At 47.8% G+C, this 24,343-nt stretch overlaps 1 protein-coding gene across 6 annotated transcripts in view; it reads right to left on the bottom strand.

Annotated features, from left to right (window-relative positions):
- LOC127566969 (beta-1,4 N-acetylgalactosaminyltransferase 1-like) overlaps positions 1–24,343 on the bottom strand; it is a 77,211-nt gene that overhangs the window by 15,221 nt on the left and 37,647 nt on the right. For all 6 annotated transcript variants that reach the window (XM_052009541.1, XM_052009542.1, XM_052009539.1 and 3 more), the window contains exons 7-8: positions 19,397–19,489; positions 3,528–3,715 (exon numbers count right to left, since the gene is read on the bottom strand). In XM_052009541.1, coding sequence (XP_051865501.1) covers positions 3,528–3,715; positions 19,397–19,489 — 281 coding nt within the window. The remainder of the gene's footprint in view (positions 1–3,527; positions 3,716–19,396; positions 19,490–24,343) is intronic.

The raw sequence follows: 24,343 nt of genomic DNA, 5'->3' as shown, positions 1-24,343 counted from the left end.
TTGGCTAGTAAGGGTAAGGAAAATCCCAAGGCCTTTTTCACGTACGTGAAGGATAGGAGGATGGCTAGGGTAAAGGTAGGTCCGATTAAAGACAAAGGTGGGAGAATGTGCCTGGAGGCGGCGGAAGTGGGAGAAGTTCTCAATGAATACTTCTCTTCGGTATTCACCGAGGAGAGGGGTCTTGATGACGCGGAAGGGAGTGCTGGTAAGGGTAATGTTCTCGAGGTTGTAGATATCAAGAGAGAGGATGTGTTGAAGTTGTTAAATAATATGAAGACAGATAAATCTCCGGGACCCGACAGGATTTTCCCCAGGCTGCTTCGAGAGGCGAGGGAGGAGATTATTGAACCGCTGGTAGGGATCTTTGAGTCCTCGTTGTCCACAGGGATGGTGCCGGAGGATTGGAGGGTGGCGAATGTTGTCCCCTTGTTCAAAAAAGGTGGTATGGATAGTCCAGGGAATTACAGACTGGTGAGCCTTACGTCTGTGGTGGGTAAGCTGTTAGAAAAGATTCTAAGGGATAGGATCTATGAACACCTGGAGAATCATGGACTGATTAGGGACAGCCAGCATGGCTTTGTGAAGGGAAGATCTTGCCTCATAAGCCTGATAGAGTTCTTTGAGGAGGTGACGAGGAAGATTGATGAGGGTAGTGTGGTGGATGTGGTCTATATGGATTTTAGTAAGGCGTTTGATAAGGTTCCTCATGGTAGGCTTCTTCAGAAGGTCAGAGGCCAAGGGATCCAGGGAAGCTTGGCTGTGTGGATTAGGAATTGGCTTGCCTGTAGAAAGCAGAGGGTTGCGGTGGAAGGAGTGCCCTCGGATTGGAGGGCAGTGACTAGTGGTGTCCCGCAGGGATCGGTTCAGGGACCTCTACTTTTTGTGATATTTATAGATGAGGGGGTGGAAGGCTGGGTTAGTAAGTTTGCAGACGACACTAAGATCGGCGGTGTTGTGGATAGTGTGGAGGGCTGTCAGAACTTAGAGGGATATTGATAGGATGCAGAGCTGGGCTGACAAGTGGCAGATGGAGTTCAATCCGGAGAAGTGTGAGGTGGTACACTTTGAAAGGACAAACGCCAGGGCAGAGTACAAGGTAAATGGCAAGGTACTTGGCAGTGTAGAGGAGCAGAGGGATCTGGGGGTTCATATTCACAGTTCACTGAAAGTTGCCTCACAGGTGGACAGAGCAGTTAAGAAGGCCTATGGGATGTTGGCTTTCATAAGTCGTGGGATTGAGTTTAAGAGCCGTGAAGTGATGATGCAGCTTTACAAAACTCTAGTTAGGCCACACTTAGAGTACTGTGTTCAGTTCTGGTCGCCGCATTATAGGAAGGATGTGGAGGTGTTGGAGAGGGTGCAGAGGAGATTTACCAGGATGCTGCCTGGATTACAGCGTACAGAATACGAGGAAAGGCTTAAGGTGCTAGGGCTTTATTCACTGGAAAGGAGGAGGATGAGAGGAGACATGATAGAGGTATATAAAATATTGAGAGGAATAGAGTAGACAGTCAGTGCCTCCTTCCCAGGGCACCAATGCTCAAGCTGAGAGGGCACGGCTTTAAGGTTATGGGTGGGAGGTTCAGGGGAGATGTCAGGGGGAGGTTTTTCACCCAGAGAGTGGTTGGTGCATGGAATGCACTGCCTGGGGTGGTGATGGAGGCAGATACCTTGGACAGGTTCAAGAGTTTGTTGGATAGGCACATGGAGGAATGTGAGATAGAGGGATATGCGGGAGGAAAGGGTTAGATAGTGTGAGGGTGGTTTGATGGACGGCACAACATGGTGGGCCGAAGGGCCTGTTTTGTGCTGTATGGTTCTATGGTTAAGTAGCTGTCTCATCGTAGGCAGGAGATACAACAATGAGGATGGTGCACAGGCTGTTAAGAAACCTTGGTTGTTGCCCACACTGCAGTGACACTTCAACAGTAGGCACGGGGCACTGATCTGGAAGGTTGAAGATCTGTTAACGCTGCCTGCCAGAGGTTGATGCCACCCAGCCTTGGCACACGTTGGAATGGGTGTGCAGTTGTCTTGAAACAGTACCTCTTAGAGGCATGGGAGTTTCTAACTTCAGTTTCCGCAGGGTTAACAAGAGGAGCTGAGCAGAAGGCAAGCAGGCCACTTTCTCCTTTGCAACCAGGTGGAAGAGGCTCAATTGGCAACCACTGGCATAGCAGTTGACACCCTTGCTTTGACCAAGGGGAGGTCTAAAGCCCCGAATTGGTGCATCTTCTGCATCGGGCTCCAGTGCCAAGAGAGCAGTGACCCAGTGACTCTACAAATCACCAGTCTGTCAACTCCTCAGCTCAACCTTCTATTCACTGGTAATATCCCACACTGTCTGAATTCGTCAGGAAAAGACCTGCCATTGGTAAATTGAGTCAGGCACACTTTCCATTCCAAACGATAATGATAAGAAAGGGAACATACAGGATGCGGGCGCAGTGCTCAAGACCCAATGGCTTTTCAGAGATCCTCTTTCCCCTTTTGGTACTCATTTCCACGCAGTTCCAAATGCCGATTCTACCCGCATGAGATCACCTTCCTGCTGCTTTAATGGTGCAAGTATCAAATGTATGTTTAGCTTAAAAGAAAGCAAAACTTAAGTAGGGGGTGGTGCAGGCTGAGGAACTTTCAATTGCTATGTGTCAAGCAAAAGCAATTAACATCAGTTGGGACAGGCAGCGTCTGTGGAGGGGAATGGACGGTCGACGTTTCGGGTCAAGACCCTTGGACTAAAGGAGTAGAGGGGAGATGGTCGGTATAAAGGGGCGAGGGGAAGGGGTGGGGCATGAGCTGGGAGGTGATGGGTGGATCCAGGTGAGGAGGGGGGATGGACAGATGGAGGAGGGGGGAGTGGAGACAGTGACAGAGGCTGGGAGGTGATGGGTGGAGGTGACAGAGGGCTGCAGATGGTGGGATCTGACAGGAGAGGAAGGTGGGGCCTGGAACCAAATAAGGGAGGTGGGGAGGGCAGGTGGGAACAGTGGGGGGGGAGGGGACCCAGTGGGAGGGGTGTGTGGGTGGTGGGCGGATGGAGTGAATGAAAGGCTTGGATTCTTCCAGCTCCTAACAATCTTAGGACGTCCCCAAAGACCTTGTGTCCAATGAAGTATAGTCACCGCTGTAACATGGAAAACAAAGCAGACAATTTGCGCATAGCAAGATGCTAGTTGATAACGATAAAATAAGCCACTCGATTCAGGAATGCACTTTGACCAGCACACTGGGGGTAAATCCCTTGTTCTCCTTCAAAATAGCACTGAGGGATTCTTTACATCCACCTGAATAGCCAGAGCCTCGGTTTTACATTACGTCGAGAGACGGGGCTTCCAAGAATGCAGCGCTCTCTTAGTACTCACACTGCAGTGCCGGCCTAGAGCTCTGGAATGAGACTTTACTCCACACCCTCTGACTCAGAAATAAAAGAGCTTCCAGACTAAACCGCAACTCTCACACATTCATGCAACCCTGCCACTCCCACCTCACCACACTCTGTCCCTTAAATCACAAAAGACAAGTACCTTCCTAAATGGCATGATGTAATGCTCAATAAACGGTCCTTCAATCTTTTCTGGTTTCTCACTGTCATCTGCGATTACAATGGTGACATTGGGATAAAACTTCCTAATGCTCGATATCAGCTCCCTCAGCTTGTCGTACCTTAAGAAGGTTTTGGTTGCTATAGTCACCAATGCACTGACGTTATATCCTAAAACACAGAGAATAGTTAGTGACCACCTTTCATTTTGGTGCAAGTGTCTTCTTCTGAGTCCAACTCTCCAGATAGTTGGCCACTAAATAAATTTAAAGATGTTATGGTTTTGAGTTCAGACAGATTGTATCTATCTAAAGAATAAATGGAAATTTCAGAAGAAGCACTGATACAAACCTTTAATATTTCATTCACAAATAAGTGTTGTTCAGAAGGCCAAGAGGTAACTAATATTAAAACACAAGAGATTCTGGAGCAATACACAAAGTGTGCTGGAGGAACTCAGCAGGTCAGGCAGCATCCATGGAGGGAAATAAACAGTCGATGTTTCAGGCCAAGACCCTTCATCAGGACTGGGAAGGAAGAGGGCAGAAGCCAGAATAAGAAGGTGGGGGGAGGGGGAGGAGAACACACAGGCAGGGGATAGGTGAATGCAGGAGAGAGGGGAAGGGTGGGTGGGTGGGGGAAGATGTAATAAGCTGAGAGAGGGTAGGTAGACGAGGCAAAGGGCTGGAGGAGGAGGAATCCGGTGGGAGAGGGCAGTGGACCATGGAATAAAGGATGGGGGAGGGGAGGAGATGGGCAGGTCATCAAGGCGGGGGGAAGGAGCCACAGGAATGAGGGAAGACAAAGAAGTGGGGGGGGGGGGGAGAAAAAGAAGGGGTGGAGTTACTGTAAGTTAGAGAAATTGATGTTGAGGCCATCAGGTTGGAGACTCCCAAGGTGGAATACGAGGTGTTGTTCCTCCAACCTGCGCCTGGCCTCAGCGTGGCAGTAGGGGCGGCCATGGATAGACATTCGTTTCTTTCTCGAAAACAGACCCAAACAGTTCCCCTCCACCACCACCCTCCTCTGTCTGGTGGAACTGGTTCTCACCCTCAACTTCTCTGTTGGCTCCTCCCACTTTCTCCAGACCAAAGGTGTGGCCACGGGCACTCGCACGGGCCCCAGCTCTGCCTGCCTCTTCGTCGGCTACGTGGAACAGTCCATGCTCCAAGCCTACACCGGTAACGCTCCCCAACTCTTTCTCCACGACACTGACGACTGCACTGGGGCTGCTTCCTGTACCCGTGCTGAGCTCGGCAATTTCATCAACTTTGCCTCCAATTTCCACCCTTCCCTCAGATTCACTTGGTCCGTCTCCGACACCTCTCCCCCCTTTCTGGATCTCTCTGCCTCCATCTCCAGAGACAGATTGACCACAGACATCTTCTACAAACCCACTGACTCCCACAGTTACCTTGACTACGTCTTCCCACCCTGTCACTTGTAAGGACGCCATCCCCTTCTCCCAGTCCCTCCGCCTCCGCCACATCTGTTCCCACGATGAGGCTTTCCACTCCAGGACATCCGAGATGTCCTCCTTTTTCAGTGACCAGGGTTTCCCTTCCACCACTATCAATGCTGCCCTTACCCGTATCTCCTCCACTTCCCCCATGTCTGCCCTCACCCCCTCCTGACATAACAGGGACAAGGTTCCCCTTGTCCTCACCTACCACCCCACAAGTCTCTGCATCCAACACATCATTCCCCATAACTTCTGCCACCTCCAACGGGATCCCGCCACCAGGCACAGCTTCCCCTCATCTCCTCTCTCCGCTTTCCACAGGGACCACTCTCTCCACGACTCCCTTGTCCACTCGTCCCTCCTCACTGATGATTCTCCACCCCCCACCGGCATTTATGCCTGCAACCATACCAAGTACTACACCTGTCCCTACACCTCCTCCCTCACCACCATTCAGGGTCCTAGACGGTCCTTCCAGGTGAGGCAGCGCTTCACCTGTGAATCCGAGGGAGTCACTCATTGCATCCGGTGTGGCCTCCTGTACATCGGTGAGACTGATGCAGATTGGCTGACTGCTTCGTCGAGCACCTTCGCTCCGTCCGTCACAACAGCCAGGACCTCCCGGTGGCCACCCACTTCAATCCCACATCCCTCCATAGATGCTGTCTGACCTCCAGCACTTTTTGTGTATTGTAACTAATATTAAATCTATTTTTAAGAAGGGAGATAGAACATGTTCTGATAATTACATTCAACTTCAAAAAGTATCTAGAAATCAGTAATACAAAAGGTGGTACAATGGAGCAGCAGGTAAAACCGCTGCCTCACAGCTCCAGAGACCCGGGTTTGATCCCGACCTCAAGTGCTGTCTGTGTGGAGTTTGCACGTTCTCCCTGTGGCCGTGTGGGTTTCCCCCGGGTGCTCCGGTCTCCTCCCACATCCCAACGACGTGCAGGTTGGTGGGTTAACTGGCCGCTGTAAATTGTCCCTCGTGTGTGGGTGAGGGGTAGAGTCATGGGTGGTGATTAGGATGTTGCTGGGACTGGAGGGCTTGAGTTATAAGGAGAGGCTGGACAGGCTGGGACTGTTTTCCCTGGAGCGAAGTAGGCTGTGGGGTGACCTTATGGAGGTTCATAAAATCATGAGGGGCATAGATAAGGTGGAAGGTCACAGTCTTTTCCCCAGGGTAGGGGAGTCCAAAACGAGAGGGCAGAGGTTTAAGATGAGAGGGGAGAAGATTTAAAGGGGACCTGAGGGGCAAGTTTTTCCACACAGATATGGAACGAGCTGCCAGAGGAAGTGGTTGAAGCAGGTACAATAACAACATTTAAAAGACATTTGGACAGGTACACGGATAGGAAAGGTTTGGAGGGATATGGGCCAAATGCAGGCAAATGGGACTGGTTCAGGTAGGCAACTTTGTCGGCATGGACAAGTTGGGCTAAAAGGGTCTGTTACTTTCCTGTGTAACTCGATGACCCTGACTCAAAAATATGGGGAGAATGAAAATGGAATTAGTGTGGGGTTGGTGTAAATGGGTGTTTGATGGTCAGTGGGCCGAAGGGCCTGTGTCTGTGCTGCACAAATTTGTGACCGACATGGTTCTCACTGACCTTTGGAAAAAGTAGCAGAAAGTCTGGACAGGGAGCATGCATTTGATCTAATTTATTCAGTGAGGTATCACACAAATAACATGTACATTCAGGAGAAATAGCTGGCTGCAAAACAAAGTAGCACTTGGAGTATTGTGTCCAGTTCTGGTCGCCTCATTATAGGAAGGATGTGGAAGCTTTAGAGAGGGTGCAGAGGAGATTTACTGGGATGCTGCCTGGATTGGAGAGCATGTCTTACGAGGATAGGTTGACTGAGCTGGGGCTTTTCTCTTTGGAATGGAGGATGAGAGGTGACTTGATAGAGGTGTACAAGATGTTAAGAGGCATAGATCGAGTGGACAGTCAGAGACTTTTTCCCAGGGCGACAATGGCTAACACAAGGGGACATAATTTTAAGGTGACCAGAGGAAGGTACAAGGGGGATGTCAGGGGTACTTTTTGTTTTACACAGAGAGTGGTGGGTGCGTGGAACGCACTGTTAGCAGAGGTTGTGGGGGCAGATACATTAGGGACATTTAAGAGACTCTTAGGCACATGAATGATAGCAAAATGGAGGGCTATGTGGGAAGGAAGGGTTAGATAGATCTTAGAGCAGGATAAAATGTCATCACAACATTGTGGGCCGAAGGGCCTGTACTGTGCTGTAGTGTTCTATGTTCTATAGCGATAAAGGATGTATGTTCAGAGTGATGGGATTGCTGCAATTTACTCCGACGATTCACACTTTGAGATCAAATCGATTCAATATTTGCCTACAGCAACAGATTGGGAAGGGGGAGTCAATACTGAGGCCAAGTTACAAGGCGGCATTGAAAAACATGAAGGATGGGTGAGAAAGTGGCAAATAGATTTCAACAGAAATAAGTGATTTTGTGAGAAACCTTAAGAATGTTAAGCAAGGCTTAGGGAATAAGAATCTAAATGTGGTGGAGGAGTAAAGGGATCTGAGAGTAAAATACTCAAGTGGTAAGGTGGTGACACGGGCCGTTGTCAGAGAAAAAAACAAAGCAAACAATTTCCGAAGGGATAGAATTGCAAAGTAGAGGGGTTCTGCTCAGCTTGTATCAAACTGTGTATAATTCCAGCTATGGAATGATTCAAAGGATGTTGAGGCGTGGAAGTGGGAGCAGAAAAGGGTTCCACGGTGATGCCAGAAGGTGACACCCACAAGGAAAGGATGAACATACTGGGTTTCATTTCTGTGGGAAGCAGGAGATCCAATGGAGACCTTTACAGTTATGCACGGTTTTGACAGGGGAGACACCAAGTGAGTGTTTCAACTTGTGGGCAAGAGCAAACTGGAAGCCATCAATATAAGATGGTCACCAAGAAACCAAACAGGAAATTCATGAGAATTTACCCAGAGTGTAAATCAACACTACATAGAGTGACCTGTGAATATTAGAGTTTTATTTAAGGAGAAGCTGTTTAAACACAAGAGGGAGAAAGGATTAAGTACATAAAATGCAAGGAACAGAAGCACTCAGCCTGCTGTACACGGGGAAGTTAGTGCTAAGAATTTATTGATGCATGGCTGATTGCTGGGAGAGGGAGGGGGGGGGGGAAATATATATATCGGCCCTCTATATGAGGGGCCGATCAGTGTGGAAGCAGGAACGGTAGGAATAATATCTGTGTGGACAGTGAAGTATTGGAAGAAACCATTGTTTCAGAGATGTATTGTAGGGGCCCACTTTGTGGGGCTCTCCCAGTATACAGCCTTCCCAGACAGCAAGGCATCTGAGACGAGAGTTCCAATCCCCCAACAACATCCTATACCACCCTGTTGCGGAAAAGTATCACACAGACTCGGCAGGTATCTGCTTCAGAAATCATGATATCATGGAGAGCTCAGACTCCTAAAAGGAGCTCAATACTGATGCAATATGCCGATGATCTTTTGGTTGCCTCCCCTAGTCTGGCAGACTGCATAAAAGACTCAGTGACCTTACTTCAATTCTTAGCCACCAGAGGTAAAATGGGTAGCTAAAACTAAGCTACAATTCTGCCAAAAGCAAGTACAATACCTTGGCTTCACTCTAACAGCTGGTACTCGATAATTAGGCTCCGATCGCATCCAGGCTATCCTGCAGGTGCCGCAGCCCCGCACCAAGAAAGAGGTCTTGTCCTTTTTAGGAATGGTGGGTGATCGTCGGCAGTGGATACATGATTACCGTCTGCACGATGCAGTCCTCCGCACTGCCACTGCAAAGGAAGCACCCGCACAGGTAGAATGGACTCCAGAGCGAGAGAATGCATTCCAGGCTCTTAAGACAGCTGTAACGGCAGCCCCAGCCCTAGGGCTTCCTAACCACAGATGCCCTTTTCAGTTGCATCTTTGTGAAAAAGGAGGATTTGCCACCAGAGCCCTCATTCAAAATCATGGGGGAGGAAAACGACCAGTCGCCTACTATTCTACGGCCCTCCCAGCAGTGGTATTGGGCACGCCTGCCTGTCTCCGTGCCGTAGCCGTGACAGTGGTGATGGTCGAAAAGGCTTTCCCACTAGTTCTCGACCATCCTTGTGAAGTGCGAGTGCCCCATGCAGTTATGCTGCTTTTAAACTCCGTGACTCAACATCTTACCGCCTCTTGACATACAGGATACGAAATGATTTTGCTATCACACCCCAATTATACTTACAGCCAGTCGCCCACAATCAATCCCACTATTTTTGTTCCTGAACCTTCCGAGGAAGATGAGCGTGACTGCGTTGCTGTTATCCAGTTTTCAACTTCCCCCAAAACTGATTTGCAAAGCAGACCCTTTACCGAACCCCGACTTGATCCTCTTCACCGATGGACCTTCACATAAGCCAAGAGACGACCTACTCCTTGCCAGCTATACTGTGGTGGATCTGCACCAGACAGTGGAGGCCTGTGCATTACCTCAAGGCACTTCAGCACAAGTGGCAGAACTTTTTGCCCTAACCCGTGCTTGTATACTGGCGAAGGATCAGACAGCCAATATACACAGACTCTCACTATGTTTTCGGCATCGCTCATGATTTCGGCCAAATATGGGAAAAACAGGGGCTTCCTTACATCAGCAAGGAAAGCTATTAAACATTCCCAACTTGTATTGAACTTGCTTGAAGCAATTCAGTTACCCAAGCAAGTAGCTATTATTAAGTGCGAAGTGCACACCAACACAACAGACGAGATTTCCCAGGGGAATACCCGTGCTGACCAGGAAGCCAAAAGGTTGGCAACCACACAGAAACCAGTACTGCAAGCTTTCTGCGCCTCCAGCGATCCTCCCATCCCTGCTTTAGAGTCCTCTGAGTTACAGGCAGCACAACAAAACTCTAGCCCACAAGAAAAACGGACTTGGGAAAAAGCACAATGCCATTACAGGGACGGCTTTTGGTTTCACCCAGATGGACAGGTGGTATGTCCAAGAAACCTGTTTTTGCCTGTGTGGCCTAGTGCCTGCACAGGCACACACAGGCAAAGGAGGGATGCAACATGCAATTAATCAGCAATGGTACGCACCCGGCATAACCCCAACCATACAGAAAATTACTCCATCCTGTCTGGTCTGTCAGCAAAATAACCAAGGGTAGCCAAGTATGATCACCTCCCAATGCCTAAACTGCCCTTTGAAAACTTACAAATTGATTTTGTACATAAGTCCCCAGCCTTGGGATATATGTTGGTAATAGTGGACATGTTCACCCGTTGGGTAGAAGCCTATCCTACGCGAAAAGATGATGCTCGGACGGTGGTTAAAATATTGTAGAAGGAAATAATACTGAGATATGGAATACCCATGGGGATAAACGGTGACCGCGGTACTCACTTTACCGGCAGGATAGTGAAAGATTTAGTGCAGGCCTTGGAATTTCGATGGAAATTGCACATTCCTTACCAGCCTCAGTCATCAGGGATGGTAGAAAGGCCCAATGGGGAATTAAAAAATGCCCTGTCCAAAGTACGCCAGAATAGTAACTTATCGTGGCCTGAAGCCCTCCCTTTAGTATTGTATGCCCTGCAAAATAGAAAAAATAGAGCTACTGGAGTAAAGCCTCATGAAGCCCTTATGGGACGCCCATTGACCACAGGGGCCAGACCTCCAGTATGCGCCGAGAAATTGGCTCTAACATGGAATGAAGAGCGAATTTTGGCCTATGCACAGGCCATATGTAAAACAGCGACTGAACTGCATGAGAGGATGAGGCAGGCACAGGCACCGGTAGGAGACACCCCCATGCACACTTTTCAACCTGGGGATCAGGCTTATGTAAAAAATCTCAATAAAGATTCCCTTTCTCCTCGGTAGAAAGGACCCTACAAGGTGCTGCTGACCACTCGCACGGCCCTGAAGGTCAACGGAAAGGAGGATTGGGTCCATGCTACAAGGTGCAAGCAGCACCACCAACTGAAAGATGAAGGAGCTTCTGCTGGGATTAATATTGGGGGGAGTGATGCTGAGGGAGGGTCGGACCTATAATAACCTTCTTGTCCCTCTGCTACTCCTATGCTGAACAAAGTGGAGAAGGGCCCTGCTGGGTCTGTGGGGAGCTGCCCCCACACAGCCACGTGGCCCCTATGGTGGTGACTCCACTCACCGCAGCTGAGGCCACTGCGATGATATACTTTGACGGTACCACAAATGGCAGTGTGATCGGTAGCAGTAACTTTGCCAAAACTAAATATCAGTGGCCCTGTTTGTTTGAGAGATGGTACTATTGGCCCCCACCCAAGGATGAGACTCGACTGTTGCCTGGGATTACCATCACCCCTTTTCCAGGACTTGCAGATAAGTTCCAATGACAATAGCAGAAAGTAAGTGCTCCCTATCAACTAGGAAATTCCACCTGTGTAAAGAATCTCACTGCCTGCGAGGGGAACTTTCCGCGGCCCCTGTATGGTACATATTGGATTTGTGGAAATAGAGCATTTCCTTGGTTGCCGGGAGAGAGTTATAAAATCTGGCCAGGAGTAGTACGTATGACTGGATCCTGCAGGGCTAAAGATAAAGGCTGGAGCAGGTGTTGTTACTTGGCCTATCTCACACCCCGATTAAGAATCTTTAGAAATGTAACAGCTCACCCCCATTGGGAAAGACAGAAGCAGGTACAACAGAATCTGAACGGTTTTGGACGATACTCTTTCCCTCGTACGGGACTGCCTGAGCAACCAAGGAAATAAAAAGGATAGCAGCCGCCATGGAGAAGCTAGTCAATGAGACAGCAGGTACAAACAGAGGTGAAAGACTTAACCACGGAAGTAATCGCCCTTAGGATGGTAGCCCTACAAAATAGAATGGCCTTAGACATTATTAGCCAAAAAGGGAGGAACGTGTGCCTTAATAGGAAGGGAGTGTTGTACCTACATTCCTGACGCCTCAGAAAATATAACTGATCTCAGCCGACACATTGAAGAAAAGAAAGATGAGGTAAGGAAGACCGGGGAGCAATTTAAGACCTTTGATGAGGGAGAACAATGGTGGAATGTAATAGAGGGATGGTTTTCTGGCTGGGGAAGCTGGGTCACCCATGGGATTATAATAGTGGCAATGGTATGTGTACTAGGGTGTTGTGTATGTGAAGCATTAAGGCTGTACTGTGATCAATTAGTCAAAAGGGTCTTGGGTGACAGAGGCAGTCCCAAGATGGTTCCTACGTTGCCCCGGGTGGTCCGAAAAAGTAGTTGGGGCGAGGAAGTGTACCCTAGCCTTGTACGTCCCTTCCCAGAATGGTACACTCCTCCGTACGAAGAAGAGGATGAGGTGTGTTGATCTAGTAGGTCAACAAGGAGGGAACTGTGGGAGAAATGTGAAAGACAGTTGAGAATGTTCTCGAATTTCTGCAGGAGGGGAGTTAGAGGGCTAACTTTTGTTCTGCCGGTAACCAAAGATGTAGGTGATGAACTTCGCCTCAGGCTTCTGTGTCTCATCTGTGGCATCCCATGCAGGATGTGGCAGTCTGGTTATACTTTGTTCTTCAAGAGTGCTGGACTAAGGCTGAAACCATGGTTGCTCACTTCTGCCATTTATTCCTGCTGTTCAAAACCGCTATTTGAGCTTGGATGCTTGTACTCTTGTAATATAAATAAAAGTTGTAATCTCTTGGTCAGCAGAGCTGCAGAACTCCACTTTTAGGAGTCTGAGCTCTCCATGATATCATGCTACAATAAAGATTTCTGAAGCAGATGCCTGCCGAGTCCGTGTGATACTTTTCCGCAACACACCCCATACCCCCACGGCTGGTATCAAGTTCCGTTTGATAACTTTTCTCTGAAGAGAGTCAGAATGCTTTATGATGTTCATGGCACCACATAAATACAAGTTATCGTTGTAAATAGCAGAAGCAGACCCACAGTGCTGGAACTCAACAGACAAGCGCGTTCAGAATGCATTGCGATGTTCGAAAGATGAGGTAAATGAGGATGAAAGAACACTGATTGGCTGGATCAAGCTGGAGCAAGTATATTGGCTGGCAAAATAGAAAGTCACCCAGTTATCCTTCCTCGCCTTGCAAATTCTGAGCTCTGATGAATGGTTTTTGACCTAAAATATTAACCCTGTTCCTCTCTCCACAGATGCTACCCGACCTGCTGAGAAAGCATCCAATCCAGATGCATCACGGCTTGGTATGGCAACTGCTCTGCTGAGACCACAAGAAGTTGCAGAGAGTTGTGGACACAGCTCAGCACATCACAGAAACCAGCCTCCCCTCCACGGACTCCGTCTACACCTCCTGCTGCCTCGGGAAAGCAGCCAACTAATCAAAGACCCCTCCCATCCCGGACATTCTCTCTTTTCCCCTCTCCCATCGGGCAGAAGATACAAAAGCTTGAGAACACGTACCACCAGGCTCAAGGACAGCTTCAGTCCCACTGTTGTAAGACTGTTGAACGGTCCCCTAGTATGGTAAACAAACCCTGATCTCTCAATCCACCTCATCATGGCCCTTGCATCTTATTGTCTACCTGCACTGCACTCTCTTTCTGTAGCTGTGACACTATATTCTGCATTATGTTTTCTTTTTGTCCTACCTCAATGTACTTATTTATGGAATAATCTGTCTGGATGGCGCGCAAACAAACACTCAGTACGTGTGACAATAATAAACCAATTACCAATGGCCATTTTTTGGCTTCATGACGGATTTACCATAACTGGATAGGGACTGGGGTAGAGACTGCAACTCTGCAAAAGGAGAGGGCACTTTGAACCATGAGAGAAAATAGCAATAAAATGTTAGGGGGGGGGGGGGGAAGTATCAAGGACAGAGGAAGGCGAATGGAGTAAGGTTTCACCTCAGCCCTTTGGTTGAAGTTGTTTGCCACATGGATTGCTCTGGACTGAGTTCTGTTTGACACTTGCAAAGAGCTTTTGCAGTGGGGATGCAGCGTGCCAATGGGACACACTCTGAGGCAAGCCACAAGTCCCGTCCCGAGAGAGGGTTAGAACAGCAGTCCGCCTCTCGGGACCTCAGATCAGCGGGGTACTGATGAACTTTGTCTCCAAACAACATGTCCTTCAGAAGGAATGGGGAGCAATTGGTTAAAACAAAGGATATTTATCATTTGTTCTGCAAAATCAGCTTACACAGAATGGTGCAACTTCAGGAAGCTTTGTTGAACAATTATGTGATATCTTTTGCTGCCACAGCAGTTGCTGGATTTTTTACATACTCACATGCTTCATTGCCACAGGGGGATTTGGTAACAGCTTGGGCGCCCTGGGGAATGCTGGGATTCTCGGCACGTATTGCCGTGCTGTGTCATTGGCTGGTGGCTTTGGTCATGTCACAAAGAATTTGCATTGATATAGCGCACTCAGGACATCATAAAGCCAGGCTGTCACCTGAAGTGTGGTCATTATCTTCGTGAAGGCAAATGCAGCAGCTAATTTGCGCACAGTGAGATTCCACAAAGCATCAAGTGAAAAGAACAACATAGAACAGTACAGCAAAGGAACAGGCCCTTCGGCCCACAATATTGTGACAAAATATATAACTAGTAATCAAACGTCTAACTAAACTAATCCCTTCTGCCTACACCATGTCCATATCCCTCCACTCTCTGCACATTCACGTGCCTGTCTAAGAGCCTCTTAAACGCCTCTATCGTATCTGCCTCCACCCCCACCCCTGGCAGCGCATTCCAGGCACCCACCACTCTGTGTAAAAACAAAACTTGCCCCACACATCTTCTTTGAACTTACCCCCTCTCATCTTAAATGCATACCCTCTAGTATTAGACATTTTGACCCTGGGAAAAGATTCTGACTGTCTGGTATTGTGCTGTACTGTTCTATGTCTATGTTTACTCTATCTATGCCTCTCATAATCTTGTAAACTTCTATCAGGTCTCCCCTCAGCCTCCGCCGCTCCAGATAAAACCCAGGTTTGTCCAACCTCTCCTTATAGCACCTGCCCTCTAATCCAGGCAGCATCCTGATGAACCTCTTCTGCACCCTCTCCAAAGCCTCCACATCCTTCCTGTAATGAGGCGACCAGAATTGAATGCAATACTCCAGATGCGGCCTAACCAGAGTTTTATAAAGCTGCAACATAACTTCCTGGCTCTTGAACTCAGTGCCTCGACTAATAAAGGCAAGCATGCCGTACGCCTTCTTTACCACCCTATCAACCTGTGCAGCCATTTTCGGGGAGCTATGGACTTCGACACTAAGATCCCTCTGTACATCAGCATTGTTAAGGGTCCTGCCATGAACTGTGCACTGTCACTTTACATTTGACCTCCCAAAAGTGCAACACCTCACACTTGCCCAGATTAAACTCCATCAGTCATTTCTCTGCCCATATCTGCAACTGATCTACATCCTGCTGTATCCTTTGGCGATCTTCTACACTATCCACGACACCACCAACCTTTGTATTGTCTGCGAACTTATTAACCCACCCGTCCACACTTTCATCCAAGTCATTCACATATATCACAAACAGATGTCCCAGTACAGATCCCTGCGGAACACCACTGGTCACGGACCTCCAGCCAGAAGAAGTCCCATCTACCACTACCCTCTTCTATGGGCAAGTAATTCTGAATCCAAATGGCCAAGTCACTGATTGAATGACTGGTTACTCTGTTTCTGAGGGATGAAAGCTATGCCAGGAGCCTTTAGGTCCTCACACGATCCTTCTGTGTGTTGTGAATAAAGGGGTTAGTGAACTATGGAAGACATTGCAAATACTCCTGTCCTCAACTCCCCACACCGAGGATGATCTTTTCCTTCAGAACTCCTCCCAACAAATGCCAACCCACCATTGCCTGTGTTAAGATCAAAACAGGAATCAAACCGGCCCATTTCTAGTTACTGGTCCTCGGTTCTCCTCCCCTTCCGTGGGGCTCAGTCCCACATGGTACATCTACTCAATGAATGAGGTCTTGAAATCCTGTTTTAGAGTTAAATACGATCACATTGATCACAACAGGAGGAAAGATGAAGCACCAACTTCACAAAACCGACTTGATGGGAGTTTTGAGAGTGAATCAACAGTTAAATCTCATATTAAAGTTGGGCGTCACCAAGCTTATTTTGTTTGAATTTTCAAACACATTGTGGGCCTTACCTGTAAGAAGTGTGAACAGGATTAGCCCAAGGCCACATCCGCTGACTGTTCACTGCCTGCTTTAATGGTCTGCCTTGCATTTTGGTGAACCATTGTACACAGCTTGGGCTCCTGACTTAAAGAAGGATGTTCTTGTTGTGGACAGAGTCCAGCAAAGATTCCAGGCAAATCCCTCGGATGGTTTATGAGGATTATAGGGGAATGGGAGGGGATCTCATAGAAAGTGATAACATTTCCAATATTTCCATATGGGACTGAAAAAAGCCATTCAGCCCATTGAATCCATGCTAGATCTCAGAGCAATCCCATTCCCCATTAATCTTCCCCATAACCCATTCCCCCCACATTCCCATCAACTCCCCCCAGATTCCATCACCCACCCACACACTAGGGACAACTTACAGCAGGGACAATCAACCCACTGACCCGCACGCCTTTGGGATGTGGGAGGAAACCGGAACACCCGGCGGGAAACCCACGCGGTCACGGGGAGAACATGCAAAGTCCACACAGACAGCGCCAGAGGTCGGGATCGAACCCGGGTCTCTGGAGCTGGGAGGCAGCGGCTCTACCTGCTGAATCACTGTGCTGCCTAAATTGTAACAGCACTCGACAGACTAGAATGGAACGGCATGGATTTGGCTTACCCCGTCTCCTATTTTCTATGCTTCTGGGTTCCTATGTTGTTGGATTTGGCCAACCTGATGAGTGCAGGCCAAGTCAGAGAGGATCTGGCAATAGCAGGTCCATTGCAAGGAATGAGCCACATCAATTCCCCGGTTTCCCTCGCCAATAGCTTGCTGCAATATTCCTTGCCTGACAACAAGCTGAGGTTGTTCACACACTGCCAGTGTCCAAAGAAGGGATGGCCTGCTTCCTACTCATGAAAAACTGTTCATCAGCAGATTGTTCGGTGGGGGTAAGTCTCACCTGTGACCGCATTCCCTTGCACTTAACCTGATCGCCTTTGTGGGTCCTGTAAGAATCTCCCAGCCTCTCAGCCTAACCTGGCCCAAGGTTTTTCCTGCTTCTTGCTGGTAATTGTGTAACTGAGGGGACACTGTGGGAGAAGGGGTTCGTGTAAGGTCCAGGTGGAGTGGACCAGCCGGTCTTTTCCCAATCTTCTTACCATTCCTGAATCGGAAAGAGTTTGAGAGACCCTCGACTTGTGAGGTGTTAACCCCAAACCTGTCACTTTCCCCCAGTACTGGGACATGGTAGAACAGAACTATCTTCACCATGTTTTGCTTTGCAGTTGAGAGGTGATTGTTCATCAAGAGACTGAAGATGTTGCAATCTGGACAACAAACAAACTGCTGGAGGAACTCAGTGGGTCAGGCAGCATCTGTGGAGGGAAAATAGACAGTCGACATTTCAGGCTGAGACCCTTCTGGATCTGTCCATTTCCCTCCACAGATGCTGCCTGACCCACTGAGTTCCTCCAGCAACTCGTTTTTTTGCTCATTGTTCACTATAAAGAGCCATCTGTTTCTCAATGTCCTACAAACGTCTGGAGCGAGAATGGTGTTCCTATTGCCTCCAGCAAGCAGCTTTCATGCCACAGTTGCTATGATCCTGAGAATCTTGGCAGGGTGGATGTGGAGATGAATTTTCCTCTTGTGGAGAAATTCAGAGCCAGCGGTCAGTGGTTAAAAAACAAGGGATCGCCCATTGAAGACAGAGATAAGGCAGAATCCTTTTCCTCTCAGAGAGCGCTGAGCCTTCAGAACTCTGCCCTCCAAAGGCCAGTGGAAGCAGGGTCTTCAAATATTTTTCAGGCAGAGGGAGATCAACTCCTGGTAAGCAAGGGGGTGAAAGGTCACGGGGGGTGGTAGATGGGAATGTGAGGTTGAGGTTAGAGTCAGATCAGGTGTGATCTTCTTAAATGTAGGAGCAGGCTTGAGGGGCCGAGTGGCCTACTCCTGTATCTAATGCATATCTTTGAAAGTGACTCAAGTGTCTTCTTGTACAATAAAGATGAATCCTTGTCCTCACAATCTACCTCGTCGTGGCCCTTGCACCTTATTGTCTGCCTGCACTGCACTTTCTCTGTAACTGTAACACTATATTCTGCATTGTTATTGTTTTCCCTTGTACTGCCTTAATGTACTGATGTATGGAATGATCTGGATGGCACGCAAACAAAGCTTTTCACTGTATCTCAGTACATGTGACAATAATAAACCAATTACTAATTACTTTATCCCCCAGCTCCAACTTCAAGACCAATTTGGAAACAATTCAAGAATACAAGTGAAAGAGAATCATTCGGCTCAAGCACTCAGAGTGGTTCTTTTCTGAGGGTGAAGCATTTGCCCCCTTAGGTTTGTACCTCGTGCAATACATGCCAGATGGATGGCTGTGTTGACTCAGCCGACAGTTATCACTTGCTGTGGAAATTTGTGACAGCTCTTCAAGTGAGACCTCCAACTATTCAGCGTCAAATGGAGCAAGACTGCCCATCTGAACCCACCGCACCATTGCAGAGCCAAAACGCCCCCTTCAATGGCCAGGAACAGCCTTCATGAGTTGCTGCCTTCTGAGTTGTCATCAAACTGACCCTGGCTGAATCTACCTCTGAGTTCGAAAGAGGCAAGAGATCCTCTCAAAGACCAATGTAGTCTGCTCATTCTATAGGAGCAGGTCACAGAGTTACACAGCACGGAAACAGGCCCTTCAGCCCATTGAGCCTGTACTATCAACCACCCATTTACACCAATCCTACATTAATCCCATTCCATTCCCCCCACACTCCCATCAACTCTCCCCAGACTCCACCCCTCACCCACACACTGGGGACAATCTACAGCGACCAATTAACCCATCGACCTGCATGCCTTTGGGATGTGGGAGGAAACCGGAGCACCTGGGGGAAACCCACACAGTCACAGGGAGAACGTGCAAACTCCACACAGACAGCACCGGAGGTCGGGATCGAACCCAGGTCTCTGGAGCTGTAAGGCAGTGGCTCACCCCACTGCGCCACTGTGCCCAGATTACCACAGGCCAAATTAAACAGAGCAGCTGCAGAACAGAAGCTGGTGCCACAAACACAGATTGGAGAAGGGGCTCCAATTCACCTCCCCTGTTCCCTTTCTGGAGACAGCAACCAAGTTTCAGCAACAAATATCCACCACAGACAAGCATGATCCTTGTGTGTTTCCGTTCAATCATTTACAATACGATTTCGACCCTCTTGACAGCACTAACCTCAAGACAGCTGCCACTGACCTGATTGGCTCTTAACATTATAAAGCTTCGGGATCACGGGATGCCTAATTTTGATGGTAAACGCTGCCTGGTGTCCATCTGTCTCGAACAGCACTGAAAAACAAAGAGCATTGTTGAATTGGTTTATCTGTGCAAAGCAATCGATCCAAGTAGGTGAAGAGCCCTCAGAGTAGGGAAAGGAGGAACGAAAGCATTTCTGTAGCACCTTGCACACCCTCAGGATATCCCAGAGCCCCTTAGATCCAGGGAACTGCTTTTGAGCTGTAGACACTGCTGCGCTGTAGGAAATTCCAGATTGTGCACAGCAAGCTTCCGCAAACAACAATGTGATAATGAACAATCTGCTGGAGGAACTCAGCGGGTCGGGCAGCATCTGTGAAGGGAGATGGACAGTCAATGTTTTGGATAGACACCCTTCATCTGGATTGGACTGGAGTTTGAGAAGTCCAAAATAGCAGGCATTTGGTATTGGTTTATTATTGTCACTTGTACCGAGGTACAGTGAAAAACTCGTCTTGCATACCAATTGTACAGGTCAATTCATTACAACAGTGCAGATACATTGAGTTAGTACAGAGTGCATTGAGGTAGTACAAGGTAAAAACAATAACAGAGTACAGAGTAAAGTGTCACAGCTACAGAGAAATGCATTGCAGGTAGACAATAAGGTGCAAGGTCACAACAAGGTAGATCGCGAGGTCAGAGTCCATTTCATTGTATAAAGGAACTGGTCAATAGTCTTATCACAGTGAGGTAGAAGCTGTCCTTGAGCCTGGTGGTACGTGCCTTCAGGCTCCTGTATCTTCTGCCAGGTGGGAGAGGAGAGAAGAGAGAATGACCCGGGTGGGTGGGGTCTTTGATTATGTTGGCTGCTTCACCAAAGCTGCTAGAGGTATAGACAGAGTCCAAGGAGGGCAGGCTGGTTTCCGTGATGCGCTGGGCTGCGTCCACAGCTCTCTGCAGTTTCTTGCGGTCCTGGGCAGAGCAGTTGCCATACCAAGCCGTGATGCATCGATAAAAATTGATGAGTGTCAAAAGGGACATACAGAATTTCTTTAGCCTTCTGAGGAAGTAGAGGCGCTGGTGAGCTTTCTTGACCGTGGCGTCTGCGTGGTTGGACCAGGACAGACTATTGGTGATGTTCACTTTTAAGAACTTGAAGCTCTCAACCTCAGCGCTATTGATGTAGACAGGTGCAGGTACAGCACCCCCTTTCCTGAAGTCAATGACCAGGCATTTCATACTTGCAGAAGCACCTTCCACCGACCACAGCTCAAACTATTCTAGATAAGAATGAAAGTCTTCTACTGTTCCCTCAGATGTGGGACATACCAAATTGTTACCATTTTGTTTCTCTGCAGTTTTTCATGTAAGTTTAGTCATGATAAAGGTTGCTCATGCAGTCTGAAACAAAGTACAGGTCACTTGCAATGGTTCAGGTTAATTTTGCTTTGATGCAACTGTAATAACCTGTGTTATAATAATAGAAAGAAAGATGTGCTGTTCATCTGCATGTAGCCATCTTTATTTTCTCTTCCTATCTCCCCCTGCTAATGGGCCAGAGGTTCCCAGGAGTCACAACGGTAATAGACAACACAGTGGCACTGCAGGTAGTGCTGCTGTCTCACAGCTCCAGCAACCACAGAAAGTATCCTATCTGGACGCATCACTGCTAGTTACAGCAACTGCTCTGCCCGGGACCGCAAGAAACTGCAGAGAGTTGTGGACACAGCCCAGTCCATCACGGAAACCAGCCTCCCCTCCGTGGACTCTGTCTACACTTCCTGCTGCCTCAGTAAAGCAGCCAACATAATCAAGGACCCCTCCCACCCCGGATATTCTCTCTTCTCCCCTCTCCTGTCGGGCAGAAGATACAAAAGCTTGAGAGCACGTACCACCAGGCTCAAGGACAGCTTCTATCCTGCTGTTATAAGACTCTTGAACGGACTTCTCGTAGGATAAAGATGAACTCTTGATCTCCCAATCTACCTCGTTGTGGCCCTTGCACCTTATTGTCTGCCTGCACTTTCTCTGTAACTGTAACACTTTATTCTGCATTCTCTTTTTTATTCCCTTTTGTACTACTTGTACGGAATGATCTGCCTGGATGGCATGAAAACAAAAGCTTTTCACTATACCTCGGTACATGTGACAATAATAAACCAATTACCAACCACCCAGTTTTGATCCTGACCTCCGGTGCTGTCTGTGTGGAGTTTGCACGTTCTCCGTGACCATGTGGGTTTCCCCCGGGTGCTCCGGTTTCCTCCCACATCCCAAAGACGCACGGGTCAGAGGGTTAATCGGCCGCTGTCGATTGTCCCCAGCGTGTGGGTGAGGGGGAAGAATCTGAGGGTTGGAGTTGGGGGTCAAAGGTGATGACAGTAAATTTGGAAGGGTCAGCAAAAGAAATGAGCAGTGCCCATGGGGGACAATCAGCTGTGATATAAAACAGTGTGTGATTGAGTACAAGAGGTAGGAAACATTTAGAAAAATAGGTGAGAAGTTATCATTGGGTTTGTGACAGTTGGGAATATGTTGGAAACAACATTTAATTACTGTTGGAGTACATGTGGTAATAAGTTTTGAGAATATGGAATGGTGTTTAGAATTGTACCTGATACACAGGAACGTAAGAAACAGGACCAGAAGTAGGCCATCTGCTCCGCCGTTCAATAAGATCATGGTTGATCTGGCCGTGGACTCGGATCCACCTACCTGCCTCTTACCCATAACCCTTAATTCCCCTACTATGCAAAAATCTATCGAACTGTGTCTTAAATATATTTAATCAGGTAGCCGCTACTGCTTCCCTGGGCAGAGAACTCCACAGATTCACTACTCTCTGGGAAAAGCAGTTCTTCCTCATCTCCGTCCTAAATCTATTCCCCTGAATCTTGAGGCTATGTCCCCTAGTTCTAATCTCATCTACCAGTGGAAACAACTTTCCTGCCTCTATCTCATCTATCCCTTCCATAATTTTATGTTTCTATAAGATCCCCTCTCATTCTTCTGAATTCCAGCGAGCACAGTCCCAGGCGACTCAATCTCTCCTCACAGGCTGACCCCCTCATCTCCGGAATCAACCTGGTGAACCTCCTCTGCACCACCTCCAAAGCCAGTACATCTTTCCTCAAGTAAGGAGACCAGAACTGCGCGCAGTGCTCCAGGTGCGGCCTCACCAGTGCCCTGTACAGTTGCAGCATAACCTCCCTGCTCTTAAATTCAATCCCTCCAACAATGAAGGCCAACCTTCCATTTGCCTTCTTGATAACCTACTGCACTGTAGCCATGTTCGTGTATATTTAGTTGCAGTAGCTGTTCAGTACAAGATGTGAGGTTTGTTTTACGTAAAGGTTAATGTAAGAGTAATATTTTCACTTTATTGGTGTTGGGCATATACTGTTGAATTGCTAATTTATATTGTAGTGTTGTAGTTAAGAGGCTTGGTAAAGAAGATTCATATGTCCCACAGAATTTATTGTTGTTGACTGTGTACATACGTAGTTAATAAATAATTAGTTACTTATATAATTGTGTATTGCATGCAAACAGTTAATTAATATAAATAGGATAATATATGTAGTTATTATTGCTCTAGGTTTGTTAGTTTTGCTTTAGAGGCCAGCACTATAGTGTATGAGGTATGTGCACATCAATATGCATTCTATGTGGTAAGACACTGATACATAGTGGTATCATTTGCTGCTCTTAACTGGGTGTTGTTCATCATTAATAAAGAATGTTTGGCTAGACACCCCATCCTGTTTACATGCCTCACTGAGGAGCAAGTTCAAGAAGAAAGTCTGTCGTGTTACACTTTGCAAACCTAAAATAGACTCATAAGCTGACTCAGAGATCATTCAACTCTCTACATCACCTTCTGCGATGCTTTCAGTTAGTTAAGCAACTTTCTTTTGACCATGCAGGTCAGGAAGCTTAAGAAACTCATCTCTGTTCATGTGACTCAGAACGTATACCTGCTCTCCTTTGGGACTCGCCCCACTTATCGGAGTGGGCAAGCCTTAGCCATGGGTTCAGAGAGCACTACAGCACAAAAACAGGCCCTTCGGCCCATCTAGCCCATGCCAACCTGATCTTCTGCCTCGTCCCATCTACCTACACCCAGAACATATCCTTCCAAACCCCTCCCATCCACGTACCTATCAAACTTCTCGTAAATGTTACAATTTTATAATGTTACAATGAGATAGACAGCTTAGTTGGAATGGTGTTATGACAACAACCTTTCCCTCAATGTCAACAAAACAAAAGAGCTGGTCATTGACCAGGAAAGGGGGGGTGCACATGCACCTGTCTACATCAACAGTGCTAAGGTCAAGAGGGTTGAGAGCTTCAAGTTCCTGGGAGTGAACATCACCAACAGCCTGTCCTGTTCAAATCACGTAGATGCCACGGCCAAGAAAGCTCACCAGCGCCTCTACTTCCTCAGAGGCTAAAGAAAGTCAGTTTGTCCCCTTTGACTTTCACCAATTTTTACTGATGCACCATAGAAAACATCCTATCTGGATGCATCACGGCAACTGCTCTGTCCAGGACTGCAAGAAACTGCAGAGTTGTGGACACAGCCCAGTGCATCACAGACACCAGCCTCCCCCTCTTGGACTCTGTCTTTACCTCTCGCTGCCTTGGTGAAGCAGCCAACATAATCAAAGACCCCACCCACCCAGGTCATTCTCTCTTCTCTCCCATCAGGTAGAAGATACAGGAGCCTGAGGGCACGTACCACCAGACTTAAGGACAGCTTCTACCCCACTGTGATAAGACTATTGAACAGTTCCCTTATACGATGAGGTGGACTCTGACCTCATGATCTACCTTGTTGTGACCTTGCACCTTATTGCACTGCACTTTCTCTGTAGCTGTGACACTTTACTCTGTACTGTTATTGTTTTTACCTGTACTACATCAATGCACTCTGTACTA

This window comes from Pristis pectinata, chromosome X, assembly GCF_009764475.1.
Source record: "Pristis pectinata isolate sPriPec2 chromosome X, sPriPec2.1.pri, whole genome shotgun sequence".
NCBI classification, from domain to species: domain Eukaryota; kingdom Metazoa; phylum Chordata; class Chondrichthyes; order Rhinopristiformes; family Pristidae; genus Pristis; species Pristis pectinata.
The sequence above is the reverse complement of the archived record's forward strand: the minus strand, read 5'-3'. Positions and strand labels throughout refer to the sequence as shown.